At 57.8% G+C, this 13,859-nt stretch overlaps 1 protein-coding gene and 1 long non-coding RNA gene across 2 annotated transcripts; one reads left to right on the top strand and one right to left on the bottom strand.

Moving 5' to 3' along the window:
- Positions 1-849: 849 nt before the first annotated feature.
- Positions 850-7,669, top strand: ASB16 (ankyrin repeat and SOCS box containing 16). The gene is made up of 5 exons (XM_002719434.5): positions 850-1,567; positions 3,528-3,795; positions 5,297-5,789; positions 6,133-6,246; positions 6,568-7,669. The coding sequence occupies exons 1-5, from the start codon at positions 1,114-1,116 to the stop codon at positions 6,751-6,753; spliced, it is 1,515 nt and encodes a 504-aa protein (XP_002719480.4). The 5' UTR covers positions 850-1,113; the 3' UTR covers positions 6,754-7,669.
- A 450-nt stretch (positions 7,670-8,119) lies between these two features.
- Positions 8,120-13,781, bottom strand: LOC138846064 (uncharacterized). The gene is made up of 2 exons (XR_011383448.1): positions 13,232-13,781; positions 8,120-9,140 (listed from the first exon to the last, which is right to left on the bottom strand). It is a non-coding gene; the product is annotated as an uncharacterized lncRNA (long non-coding RNA).
- Between the last annotated feature and the right edge of the window lie 78 nt (positions 13,782-13,859).

The raw sequence follows: 13,859 nt of genomic DNA, 5'->3' as shown, positions 1-13,859 counted from the left end.
TGCATTTAAGATAGCCGAGGATGTGAGACAGAAGCCAGCGCCTGTTTGTGTGCGAGGACCAGGCGGTGAAGAAGTGGGAGCTGAGCCGTGGGCTGTGATCAAGGAGAGGAGCCAGGTGGGCCAGGCCTGCAGCCGCCGGCATGCTGAGCCGGCTCAGGTTAGGAGAGCTTCGCCCTCTGGCCCTCCGCTTCCCAGCGTGGCAGTCCCACCAGCATTGCGGTTTCACGGCCTCACTCCTCCCCCTAGAGGCTCCTGGGAGCAGAGCTGCTTCCTCCTAGGGGAGAATGGATTGGTGGCCTGAGCGTCAGAGTTTCAAGGAGAACCCCTTGGCCCTCCACAGACAGGCAGGCGTGCGAGCCCCCTTAGGAGCTGGGTACCCCCCAAAAAATCAAGAATCACTGAAGGCAGTTCCCAGAGGCCATGCTGTCCTGCCTGGAGAGCCCGGGAGCCTTTCACAAGTGTCTTGGCCCTGGCGTGGCCACAGCTGAAGCCCAAGTGCACCACCCGTGGAGTCGGCTGGAGAGTGGGGGTGAGGGATGGGGGGGGGGGTCATAGCCTGGTCCTTTGTGTGGCTGTGAGCCAGTGTTCCTTCCGTAAGAGAGAGAAGACCACTCATCTCAGAGGCGTTCAGCTGTGAGTTAGCCTGAGCCTATCCTTTGCTGTCCCAGCCAAATTCATTGTTTCCCTGGACGAGTGGGAAGGCGAGTGAAGAGGGGCAGGAAAGCAACTTGAACGCCGTAAGCCCTGGGCGTGTGCAGGGTTGCTGCTGTCACTGCTGCCCCCGTCCACGGGCTGCCCAGCGCCTCGGGAACCCTGCCTTGACTGCCCTAACTTCCCACGCTGAGCTCTCTCCCCTCCCCGCCGCCTGGGCCGAGGCGGGCTTCTGGCCTTAGCCAACAATGCAGAGGCTGGGCGAGCCTGGTCTCCCCAACCTGCCCATCTCCAGGCCATGGCCCTCACCTCGGACCTTGCCGACCCAAGGGGCTCCCTCCAGAGAAGTGGGAGGATGGGAACTGTGACGCCCAGGGCTGGCCTCTGCTGAGGGCCTGCTTACCAGGCAAAGGATGTCAGCGGGGGCAGGGGCTGGCCCAGCACCTTCTCTGCACCCAGATCATGACTCTGGGCAAACTGTTTACCAGGCCAGCAAAGGGCCTATTTATAGCTTCAGCTGCTCCTCTCTGGGACTCACAGGAGAGGGGGGAGGGCAGCTCTCAGAGCAAGGGTGGTAGGCCCGGGTGCCTCTGCCCAACCCCGGGGCCCCCCGCCATGGCAGGGGAGAGCTTCCCCTTCACCCCCTCCACGCTACGCGCTCTCCGCCTGCAGCGCGAGTGGCTGGAATGGGAGGACCGGCGACGGGCCGCTGCCCAGCGGTGCCGCAGCCACAGGCGCCCCTCAAGTCCCCGGGCCCGACTCACCAGGCCTCGCCGCTCCTGCCGAGACCCAGCCGTCCACAGTGTCCTGTTCTCCGGCGACCTGCAGCAGGTGCAAGCCCTGTTCCACGACGAGGAGGCCGCCAACATGATCGTGGAGACTGCGAGCAACCAGCTGGCCTGGTCCAGCGAACAGGGTAGGGGACCGCGGTGGGGGCATGAGAGAGGGCGAGGGGAGCGGGGTGGGGGAGGCCCCGGGCCCTCCGTGCAGGCCCCAGACTGCCCCCCCATGCTGCGCTGTGCTCAGCTGTCTTCCTAATCACGTTCTTTCAACATAGGCTTTAAAGGAACAATGGTGTACATGGATTCTATAGGAAGATATATTTTAATGCTGTTTTTCCCTTCTTTACCTATATTATATCTCCACATATAGGGACATTTTTCTTTCATGGAATAAAAGTATATCCCATATGCAGTTTCATAAACTGATTTTCTCATGTATCACCTTTCCATGTCAATAACAAAGTATTTTAAACAGGCACATAGATGGTACTCTGTAACGCTCACTGTGACTTACATAACTAGTCCCCGGGAGAATTGGGTTCCTTTTTTTGTCTTTGCTCTTCTAACTTTTAATTTTATTATTATTTTTAAAATGTATTTATTTGAAATGCAGAGTAACAGAGGGAGACAGAGATTGCCTGCCTGCTGGTTCACTCCCTAAATGGCTACCACAGCTGATCCAGGCTGAAGCCAGGAGCCTGGAACTGCATCTGTGTCTCCCACGTGGATGGCAGGGGTCCAAGCACTTGGGCCATCTTCCGCAGCTTTCCTCGGGCATTAGCAGGGAGCTGGACTGGGAGCAGAGCAGCCAGGACTGGGACCTGCTCTCAGATACAGCACGCTGCTGTCACAGCAGTGGCTTACCGGTGGAAGGCAGAATCCCCACCCCCTTCTGGTACAGTTATTTTAAGTAACGACGCGATGAACATCTTTATGCACTTGTGGTTCTGTACAGATGACTGACTTAGGGTGTGCTCTGACTAGAGGGTTCATCCTTGTACACCAAATAGCTCAACTGGGATGCCCGCAGTCTGAAGACGGAAGAGAGAGGCAGGTGTTGTGGCAAAGCAGGTGAAGCTGCCTCGTGGGATGCCCGCTTCCCATTTCAGAATGCCTGGACGATGTCCCGGCAACTCAGTGCCTCCCACCCAGCTTCCTGCTAACTCGGAAGAGGATGGCCGAGTCCTTGGGTCCCTGCCACCCCCATGGGAGACCTGGATGGAGTTTTGGCTCCTGGCTTGGCCTGGCCCAGCCCAGGCATTTGTGGCTATTTCAGGAAGGAAGCAGTGGATGAAAGATCTCTCTCTCCCTCTGTCTGTCTCCCCCTCTCCCTCTGTCACTGCCTTTCAAATAAATACATAAATCAAAAAAATAAAATGCTCTAGCGAGCCACAGCCACAGCAGGCTGCAGACTCCCGCCCGGCTCAGCAGATCAAGGCCGGGACTTCTCCCAGGACCTCCTGGGCTTGTCCTGCAGCACGTGTGTCATCTCCAAAGTGGAATTTGGCCTTGATTTCAATCCTGGTAGAAAACAAAGCCTGCTTTACCCGAGATTTGGAAGAACCATGGATTTACTTCACTGCCATATAAACAATTCTGGTTTTCCTCTTAGGCCTTCTAGCAAGCTCCTCACCATCCCCACCACTGGACTCCATCACCGTTACATAACCAAACCTCTCCTCGTGCCGCCCCCCCCCCATTCTCCTCCTCCACCCTCCCCTGTACTCCCGCCCAGCCCTCTCTGCCCCAGAAGCCTAGGACCCGCGGCAGGCGCACCTGTACATAACCACCCCCCCACACCCAGAGCCAGCGCTGAGCAAAAACACCACCGACTCCGACTCCCCGAGCAGACCCCTCACCCCCTCATGGGTGGCCCTTGTGGTTTTCTGTGGCACACGCTGTTTGGTCACAGATTGACAGACTGTTCTAGAAGGCTGTTCCATTCATACTCCCGACTCAGGGCTTGAGTGAGGCCCTTTCCACGGCCACAGCCCAGCCGAGAGGGGAGCCCAGTGTCAACTGCAGGCCAGCATCGCCGCTGCCCACCCTGCTGCCCAGGCTCACCCCCTCCCCAACGCGACTTGCTCTCCTCAGGATTCTGGGTGCTAGCCCCCAAGACCAAGCAGACGGCACCCCTCACCATCGCTGCGGCCCGAGGTTACACGGACTGCGCCCGCCACCTGATCCTGCAGGGGGCTGAGCTGGACGCCCGGGTGGGCGGCCGGGCTGCTTTGCATGAGGCCTGTGCCCGAGCCCAGCTCGACTGTGTGCGGCTCCTGCTGAACTTCGGCGCCAAGGCCAACGTGCTGTCCGAGGAGGGCACAGCCCCGCTGCACCTCTGCACGGCCCCCGAGTCCTTACAGTAGGTGCTCAGGGGCTGGGATGGTTTGGGGAACGTGCACGTGTGTGTGTGTGTGTGTGTGTGTGTCCAGCTCATGCAGCCAAAGCACCGCACACACGCGGACACAGGCCTCGTTCTACAGACAAGACAAGACAAATGAGGCTCAGAATGGTTTAGTGACTTTCCCAAGGTCAACGCTGCTAATCCTGGCAGCCAGAGCCTGGTGATTTGTGGGGGAGCCCCATTCCGGGTGTGGTCCGTGAGTCCCGTGAACCCTCTGTAGCCGTGCTGGGTGATGGAAGGTGGGCGTCAGGAAAAGACCTGGCGGCGTTTCCGACCTCGGTGCGAGGAGCCCCTCTGCCCGCCCTTCCTCTGCTGTGGTTTCCGGGGCCCCTGGGTGATTTGCACTCGATCAGGTCGACAGGTGCAGCCGGCAGGTAAGGCTGGGGGGGCTCCTGGAAGACGCGCTGGGGCCCTCTCCCCACCAGGCCTAGCTCGGGGTTGGTGCCAGCCCCGGCTTGGGTTCAGGTGGGCACGTGGTGCACTTTCCACCAACCTCGTCCTTTCCGGTAAGGTGACAATGGCCACGGCTGCAACTCTGCTGAGCGCGCGCGCCAGTGTTCCCCAGGTGCAATGTTTAAAAGCAGGGAGGAGCCCCTGACCAGAAGCAAGGAAGTGAATTCAGCAGTGTGCGGAAGACTCGCTGCTTCTCGATCCTGAGCCGCCTGGCAGACCCGCGAGCCGGAGCTCTGGCCACTCTGCGGAAGGTGCCTGGTTACCGGGGCTCGCGGGGGCCCACGGGCCTGCTGTTCCGGCTTGTTCATTATAAATGACTGCTAGTGTCGTCTCATCATTATTAATTTAGCTCTCTGTGCTTGGCCCAGCCCGCAGTAGGTAACGGGCATTTGCTGGAACAGCGCTCTGCTCTACAATTTTTCTAGGAACTTAGTCTGCAAACCACGTGCGCTCGCAGTTTTCTGTTGGTTTGGTTCTGTGGGTTTGCTCCAGGGGAGCGTGGAGCGGGGAGGCCCCCTGGTGCCTCCCTCCGCCTGAGTGAGCGTGGCTTGGTCTGGAAGTTTGGGGACAGGAAGAAAATACCAGAGCTTCTATTTATGTTGGGCTCATACATACTCCTAAATTTCCTACACTGGGTAATGTGCATTGGAGGGGATTTTCAGAAAAATCAGTGCCATCAGAATGTTGGGAGGCCCCTGGCCCGGCGGAGGACGAGGAGCGGGTAGGCGGCCGGGAGGGGCTGTGAGCTGAGTGCTGACTCTGGATCAGTACTGACAGACGTTCTGGGCTCCCACTGGCGCAGGTTTGTCATCTGAAAATGGAAGGTGCCCTCAGTGGCTTCCACGGGCCTGCCAGCTCTGCTGTCGTGGGGCTTCCGTGACCTGACAGCTGGCGCCCCCAAGCCGAGAGCTGGGAAGAAAGCAGAGGGAGCAGCAGGCTAAGGGGTTCCCCAGGCAAAGTCTGGGGCCCTCAAGATTTGCCCTGGTGCCCTGCGTCTTGTCCCTAGGTGCGCCAAGCTGCTGCTGGAGGCAGGAGCCACCGTGAACCTGGCGGCGCGGGAGACCGAGATGACACCCCTGCACGTGGCCGCGGCGCGGGGCCTGGAGAAGCACGTGGCTCTTTACCTGGAGCGTGGCGCTGACGTGGGCCTGCGCACCAGCCAGGGGGAGACGGCGCTGAACGCCGCGTGCGCCAGCGCCGAGGGCCCGGGCAGCAGCAGGCAGCACGAGGCCGCCGCACGGCGCCTCCTGGAGGCCGGGGCGGACCCCAGGGCGGCCGGGCGCAAGCAGCACACGCCCCTGCACAACGCCTGTGCCAACGGCTGCGGGGGCCTGGCAGAGCTGCTGCTGCGCCACGGGGCCTGCGCGAGAGCCCCCAACGGAGCGGGCCACACACCCATGGACTGCGCGCTGCAGGCCGTCCAGGATGCGCCCAACTGGGAACCCGAGGTCCTCTTCGCGGCGCTGCTGGACTACGGGGCCCAGCCTGTGCGCCCCGAGGTACACGCGGAGGGCCTGGGAAGGGCGGCTCCTACCAGGTGGGGCAGTCTGCGACTGGACGGGCCCTGCCCCTGGGGAAGCCAGCGGTCCGGGAGACTCACTCCCACCTTTAGGGGCCGGAGGGCTACCCGCGACTGGGGATGGGGAGATAGGGCTGGGGGGGGGGGGCGTCCAACAGGGGAAAGCTGCAGAATGGGGTCAGAGGTTGGAGCACACTCCAGGGTGGGGTGAGGGAAAGGCAGGAGACAGCCAGCCCTTAGCCCCAAACCAGGATGTGATGGGGACCCGGGCCTGCCTTGACTGGGAGTGGCGTGGTGCCCTGTGACGCCCGTTTCACTCCTAGATGCTGAAACACTGTGCCAACTTCCCTCGGGCCCTGGAAGTCCTGCTCAACGCTTACCCGTGCGTCCCGTCCTGTGACAGCTGGGTGGAGGCGGTGCTCCCGGAGCTCTGGCAGGTACGTCCACCCCAGGGGCAGGGCTCGTCCTGGGGAGAGGAGGGCCAGGCCTGTCCCCCCAGGACCTGCTTCGTGGAGGGAAGAGCAGGGGCCAGGAGGAAGGGGATGTGCAGAGGGAGACACCTGGAATCCAGGGTGCTTCCCCCCGTGGTATCCCACACGCTGTGCCAGCACCTCCCGAGTGGGGATGGGCACAGACGTGGCTGAGACCCCCCCCCCCACACACACACACTGCATGCCCAGGGCCCCTACCAGGGTTGCCCAGTGGAAGGACGGAGTTGAGGGTGTCGGGCAGCTGACCATCTTTCCCTCCTGGCCCAGGAGCACGAAGCCTTCTACAGCTCGGCCCTGCGCATGGTGAACCAGCCGCGGCGGCTGCAGCACCTGGCCCGGCTGGCTGTGCGGGCTCAGCTTGGGGGCCGCTGCCGCCAGGCTGCCTCCCGGCTCCCGCTGCCGCCGCTCCTCAGAGACTACCTGCTGCTGCGAGTGGAGGGTCGCATCCAGTGAGCCCTGTGCCGGGCCACTGCCGCAGCTCGTCCCCATCGCCACCACCGCCACCCCCCAACCCCGCGCTCCTGGGGCCGCGCAGTCCAGCCCACCGCTCTCTCTGCAGACTCAGCCTTTGCCCACCCCTTCCTGTGCTCCCGTGGGTGCCGCAAGCCGGGAGCCTGTGCCACCTCACCTCCTGCCCTCATGTACCTGGCCAGCCCCCTAAAGAGGGACAGATCCCACCTCTCCCTGCATGGCTGTGCCCAACCTGCCATTCTCACTTCAAGGGAGGGCCCTGATGCATGCTGGGATGACCTTTGGGAATCACATCTCCAGTCATTCATCTCCTTCAGTGGCTCCCACCTCCAGCCCAAGTCAAAACCCAACAAGGGGAGCCGGCGGAGCTGGGGCTCTGTCAGGTCCACTGGCTCATGGCCACCCTGGGGTCACCCAGCCCTCATAAACCGCTCACTGCTTGCTGGACCTGTCCTGCCCTTCTTTGCATCCAGAGTTTGCATGATTGTTCCCACTGCTTCTGGAACCTTCACTGGTCAAGGCCCATGTGACCCTCAAGCGTTAGTTCCAATACTGCTCCCTGTGCCTGCCCCCAGGCAGCCTGGGGCGCTGCACTTGCTAAGTGCCTGTGTCTGCCTGGGCTAGGCTGGGGCAGGGACTGTACTCTTGGGACGCATTTCAGCACCTGCTTGCTGAGGGAGGAGTGCGTGCCCCCCAGCCCCGTGAGAGGCGTGGAGCCTTAAGACAGCGGTCACCACACCTGCTGGCCTCTGAGAGCCTGTGTCGGCACCAGCCACCGGCTGTCCTCCCTCCCTGTCTCACGTCCTGTGGTCCCAGACTCAGAAGGACCACGCTTGATCTTTAGGAGGAAGTTTTGCAAAGCGAGCCCAGCAAATAAACGGTTTGTGCACAGAACAAAGGCATGGATGTCATTAGAGTTCAGTGTGATGGGGTGCCCGGCACTCCGTTCTGTGCTCTTGGGTGGTTTCCAAGGGTTTTGCACTGCACAACTGTTACTCGGGCCCGAGACGGCTGGGAAGACTAGTGCGAGGCCCCGGCTGCGGGATCCTGGGCTCTCTGGGATCCAGAGTCCTCCCTCTGTGGAGATTCCCTTTCACCGGCACAAAGGCAGGCTTTGACCTCTGACCTCACTGCACAGAGCGGCAGCCGCCCCTGTCTGGGTGAACTTTTGGCTTCAGCTGCACAGAGCCAGGAGGCCTGAGAGAAGGGAACTCCTCCGTCGTCCCGGGCCGCCTCATTCTGGGCTCCACACTAAACCTCCCACCCCTTGGATACCTGCGGAGAAAAACGAGAGATTCTCGTGGTTATGTATGCCGCTTGGCAGTGGGGAAAGACTTCCCAGCATGGCGGAAAAGATGAATAGATCTCACTACAAAAAATGTAAATTTAGTTCCATAAGCACCCAGTCACTGAGATAAGTAAAAGGTAAATTCTGGAAGCCGCTGCACGTCCTTGACCTGTGCGGGCGGAGTGGCACTGCCTCGCCATTGCCTACACGGGGCCTCAGGGAAAGCCGGTCTTCACAGGTCTGCCCCATTGCTGAACATGCAGCATCTCACCGGGAGCCAGGAAATGCAGGTTCAAACAGGGGCAGGCGTTGTGCACGGGGAAGCCGCTGCTTGGGACGCCTGCATCCCATATCGGAGTGCTGATCCGAGTCCTGGCACCTCCGCTTCTGAACCGGCCCTCTGCAGCAGGGGGTGGCTCAAGGACCTGGGTCTCTGCCACCCACGTGGGAGACCCAGATGTTGTTCCTGGCCGCTGGCTTGAACCTGGCAAAGCCCTGGCTCTTGTGGGCATTTGGGGAGTGCGCTGGTGGGTAGAAGACTGATCTGTGTCTCTCCGCCTTTCAAGTAGCGAAAATAAATAAATAAAAAGTCTATAAAAAATAAGACAACATTAAAATATTGTTCCTCCACTAGGTTGATACCATGCAGTGCCTATGCAGATATGGATACATTCTCTCAGCCTGTCGGTGGGCAGATGCCTCTTGGGTGGTAATTTGGCAGCATCCCTATCACAACATGAACAGCAGGTGCATCAGGGTACCGTGTCCACATTGCTCGTGACTACCCGGAGTGCGGGAGGGTGTGAAACCTATGCTGTGGCATACAGTTCGGTACTTTGTAGCAGAGAAAACGGGGTGACGCCAGGCGGCCTGGACAGGTATTGTTAGACAGAAACAGGTTGGAATCCAGTATGTGCAGCAAACAACGCCCCAGCGTTGCAGAGGAACAGGAGCCCGGAAGGCCAGCGCTCAGGAATTCCCTTCCGGGAGAGGACTGCGACCTGCGCCCCTCAGGAGAGGCATCTGAAGTCCCACAAGTGGTGCCCGTGGAGTCTGGTGCAGTATTTTTAGAAAACAAAAACTTAAGAGAAGAAAGGGCAAAAAGCACAAACATAATTTACAAAGTGGCCAATGAAACACAAGAAATGTGCAAATGCACTAGGAATCATGAATGCAAATGAACACACACTCTTTGCCTATTATGAAAACTACCTAGTGGTTAGCAAAGGGGCACCTCTTTTTTTTTTTTTTTTTTTTTTTTTTTTTTTTTTTTTTTAGCAAAATGGATTTGCTGTAAATCCATGAATTGAGGCAGCACCTTGGATTCAGAGATACATCCCTGTGTAGCCATCAAGTTGCACAGAGAGATACTACTACCGAAGTTCAGGGCCGGTATTGTGACACGGCCAGCTACACTGCTGCCTGAGACGCCAGCAGCCCATATCAGAGCACTGGCTCAAATCCCAGCGGCTCTGCTTCCAATCCAGTTCCCTGCTATTGTGCCTGGGAAAGCAGCAGAGGATGGCCCAAGTAGTTGGGCCCCTGCACCCACATGGGAGCCCTGGATGGAACCCCAAGTTCTTGGCTTTGGCCTACCCAGGTGTGGCTGTTGTGGCCATCTGGAGAGTGAACCAGTGGGGCCGGCGCTGTGGTGTAGCAGGTAAAGCCACCACCTGCAGTGCCAGCATCCCATATGGGCGCCGGGTTCTAGTCCCGGCTGCTTCACTTCTGATCCATCTCTCTGCTGTGGCCTGGGAAAGCAGCAGAAGATGGCCTCCCATATGGGAGACCTGGAAGAAGCTTCTGGCTCCTGGCTTCAGATCAGCCCAGTCCTGGCTATTGCAGCTATCCGGGGAGTGAACCAGCAGATGGTCTTCCATCTGTTGGGATACTCCCCAAATGGCCACAAAAAATGGCAATGATATAGTTGTAATTGCAAGATTCTTTCTTTTTTAAAAAAAGGTCTATCTATTTCTTTGAAAAAGTTAGAGAGATCTTCCATTTGCTGGTTCACTCCCCAGATAGCTGAAGCCAGGAGCCAAGAGCTTCATCCAGGTCTCCCACATGAGTGAGAGGGGCCCAAGCACTTGGGCCATCCTTTGCTGCTTTTCCCAAATCATTAGCAGGGAGCTGGATTGGAAGTGGAGCAGCCAGGACTCGAACTGGCGCCTATATAGCATGCCGGCGCTACAGGCAGCAGCTCTAACCCATTGAGCCACAGTGCCGGCCCAGCAAGATTCTTTCTTTCCTCAGTTTTCAGTTTATAATCCCTCCACCCGCAAGAACCCAGCCCTGAAAGCCCCTCTTTCAAAACACCCTAACGCAGCTGCTCCGGACCTTTGCTGCACGCACAGAGCGCACGCCGGGTCAGACGCGGCCTGCACTGTTCCAGGCCTCCCCTGCTCTCACGGAGCATCCTGTCTCCAGCCCCAGCCAGTGGGCTTCCCTTCCATGCCCCTCTCTACCACAGCTATTCTGCCCCAGCCAATGGGCTTCCCTTCCATGGCCCCTCTCCACCATAGCCATTCTGCCCCAGCCAATGGGCTTCCCTTCCATGGCCCCTCTCCACCACAGCCATTCTGCCCCAGCCAATGGGTTTCCCTTCCATGGCCCCTCTCCACCACAGCTATCCCGAGACTTTGCCTTGGGGCTGGCACTGTGCGCAGAGGGTGAGGTCGCTGCCTGAGACACTGGCCTCCCTGGTGCTGCTCCACTTCTGATCCAGGAGATCAGAATGATCGATGAAGCTCGGGCTTCCTGGCTGTGTCCTGGCCCCGCCCTGGCCACTGTGAACCAGCAGATGGAAGATCTCTCTGTAACCCTTCCAAATAATAAACAAATCTTTTTTTTTTTTTTTTGTAGATTTTTTATTTATTTGGGAGGTAGAGTTATAGACAGAAAGAGGGAGAGACAGAGAGAGAGGTCTTGCATCTACTGGTTCACTCCCCAAATGGCCACAACAACTGGGGCTGAGTTGATCTGAAGCCAGGAGCCAGGAGCTTCTTCTAGGTCTCCCACGTGGGTGCAGAAGAGGAACAGCTGGGACTCGAACAGGTGCCCGTATGGAATGCCAGTGCCACAGGTAGAGGCCCAGCCTACTATGCCACAGCACCAGGCCCTGGACAATTATTTATTCTCCGTGAGTCTCTTTTTCCAAACCTGCTAACTAGGTAAGCAGGGGCTACTAGATTGGGATCCGTGAGAAAATGCACATGAAATGCTCAGCATGGTCCGTGGTACACAGTAAGCTCTCAACACAAACGGGGCTTCGTTACACAGATGCATTAGCAGTATTCAAGTCAATGTTCTTCCACTCCTTCCAGTACTTACTGGAAGCTCTCGAACCTGTTCTGTCTGGAACTTTGCTTGGAAAATATTCATTCTCAAAATTCTGTCTACTTGGACCTTGATGACTTGCCTGCTTCTTCAAAGTAAAACCACTAAACGTTAAAACCCAAAAGGTACACATATGCTGAAATTAAAACAATACTTTTCCAGGGCCGGCGCTGTGGCATAGCAGGTAAAGCCGCTGCCTGCAGTGCCAGCATCCCATTGGACGCCGGTTCAAGTCCCAGGTGCTCCATTTCTGATCCAGCTCCCTGCTATGGCCTGGGAAAGCAGTGGGGGATGGCCCAAGTGCTTGGTTGGGTCCCTGCACCCACGTGGGAGAGCTGGAAGAAGCTCCTTGCTCCTGGCTTCAGATCAACTCAGCTCCAGTTGTTGTGGCCATTTGGGGAGTGAACCAGTAGATGGAAGATCTCTCTCTCTCTTGCTCTGCCTCTCTTTAACTGTGCCTTTCAAATAAATAAACCTTTTTAAAAATAAAAATATAATATTTCGGGGCCGGTGCTATGGCGCAGTGGGTTAACGCCCTGGCCTGAAGCGCCGGCATCCCATATGGGTGCTGGTTCGAGTCCTGGCTGCTCCACTTCCTATCCAGCTCTCTGCTATGGCCTGGGATAGCAGTAGAAGATGGCCCAAGTCCTTGGGCCCCTGCACTCACATGGGAGACCCGGAAGAAGTTCTGGGCTCCTGGCTTTGTCCTGGCTCTGCCCTGGCCATTACAGCCATTTGGGAAGTGAACCAGGCAATGAAGGCCTCTCTTTCTCTCTTCCTCCTCTCTCTATAATTCTGCCTTTCAAGAAAAAAAAAAAAAAAAAAGGACGGCATAAAGGCACAGTAGGTGCAGCTGCCATTCGGCCACTCGGGACACTTACATCTCCTATCTGAGTGCCCGCTTCAAATCCTGGCTACACCTGCACTCCTGAAGCAGCCTGGGAAAGCAGTGGACGATGGCCCAGTGCTTCAGTTCCTGCCACCCATATGGGAGACCCTGATGGAGTTCCTGGGTCCTGGCTTCAGCCTGGCTTGGCCCTGGCTGTTGTGGCCATTTGGGGAGTGAACCAGCAGATGGAAGATACCCCCATCTCTCTCTCTCTGACTCAACTCTGCCTTTCAAATAAATAAATAAATCTCTTTTAAAATTAAAATAACAAACTTTAAAAGAATCCAGACACAAAACAGTCTCTTTTTAAAATTTTTTTAGATTTATTTTATTTATTTGAAAGGCAGAGTTATAGAGGGGGTGGGGGAGAAAGAGAGATCTTCCATCTACTGGTTCACTCCCCAAATGGCTGCAATGGCCAGAGCTGGGCCAGCCAGAGGCCAGGAGCCAGGAGCTTCTTCTGGGTCTCCCATGTGGGTGCAGGGGCTCAAGGCACATTAGCAGGGAGCTGCATCAGAAGTAGAACAACTGAGAAACCAACAGGTACCCATTCGGATGCTGGCATCGCAGGTGGCAGCTTTACCTGCTATGTCAACACTGTATCCCTTCTCCTTTTGTTTTAAATATTTATTTTATCATTTTTTGAAAGGCAGAGCTAGGGAGACATCAAAAGATACATTTCATCTGCTGGTTCACTCCTCAAACAGACACAATGGCCAGGGCTGGCCCAGGCTGAAGCCAGGAGCCTGGAGCTTCTTCCGGGTCTCCCACGTGGGTGCAGGGGCCCAGGCACGTGGGCCGTCCTCCACTGCTTTCCCAGGCCATAGCGGAGAGCTGGATGGGACGTGGAGCAGCGGATGTTGGTGTCCCACTTGGTGGTTTAGCCCGCTGCGCCACGACCGGCCCCGGATTCCTTTTATATAAAGTGCAAAATCAGGAAAACTAACCTATGACGGACTTCAGTGGCTAGACGAGGTCTGAAGGGAGCTGGTTCTGGGGTCATTTCCTTTGCTGCTTCTGCAGGCTCGTTCTGGCCGAGAGTTCAGCCGGTGCAAACCACCGAGCCCTGCACTTAGGATTGCCCCGGCTGCATTATTTATACTTTAATCAACAGCTCATTAAAAACACAAACCCTTAGGTAAGTGCTGGGGAGCTGAGCTTTTTCTCCCGTCTCTCTGGCTCCTTTTCTCGTGCCCCGAGGCTGCGATGAATCCCTGCCTCTCTGAAACGCTTTCCCGCCGTATTTACCCAGGCTCCACGCCACCTGGAGCTGCCATCTTCGCGCACTGCCTAACCTGGCCCCTCCATCTGCCCTACCAGCCCAGAGCCGAGGAGGTCCTCACTGATTCCGGGGACTTGGAGCTCAGTCCGCGGCCCAGGGCGGTAAAGAATCCCTTCAGCCTGGGAGCCAGGGAGCAAGGCCTGAAGAAACAGGCCGCAGAGTGGGCGGCCTCTTTCAGGCTCCGGCCGGGGGAGCCAGCCTGGGCAAAGTTCCACGGCCACGAAGCCACGCCCCGCCCCGAGCACCTCCCCCCGGCCCCGCCTCTCACCCCGGTCGGCCTGAGGCCCCGCCCA

This window comes from Oryctolagus cuniculus, chromosome 17, assembly GCF_964237555.1.
Source record: "Oryctolagus cuniculus chromosome 17, mOryCun1.1, whole genome shotgun sequence".
In the NCBI taxonomy this organism is placed as follows: Eukaryota; Metazoa; Chordata; class Mammalia; order Lagomorpha; family Leporidae; genus Oryctolagus; species Oryctolagus cuniculus.
The sequence above is the reverse complement of the archived record's forward strand: the minus strand, read 5'-3'. Positions and strand labels throughout refer to the sequence as shown.

Bases quoted from the DNA above. Each gene is read 5' to 3' on its own strand.
- ASB16 (XM_002719434.5), top strand. From the start codon at position 1,114: ATGACTCTGGGCAAACTGTTTACCAGGCCAGCAAAGGGCCTATTTATA. The intron at 1,568-3,527 runs GTAGGGGACCGC...TGCTCTCCTCAG, and splicing joins GGCCTGGTCCAGCGAACAGG to GATTCTGGGTGCTAGCCCCC. The intron at 5,790-6,132 runs GTACACGCGGAG...TTTCACTCCTAG, and splicing joins CCCAGCCTGTGCGCCCCGAG to ATGCTGAAACACTGTGCCAA.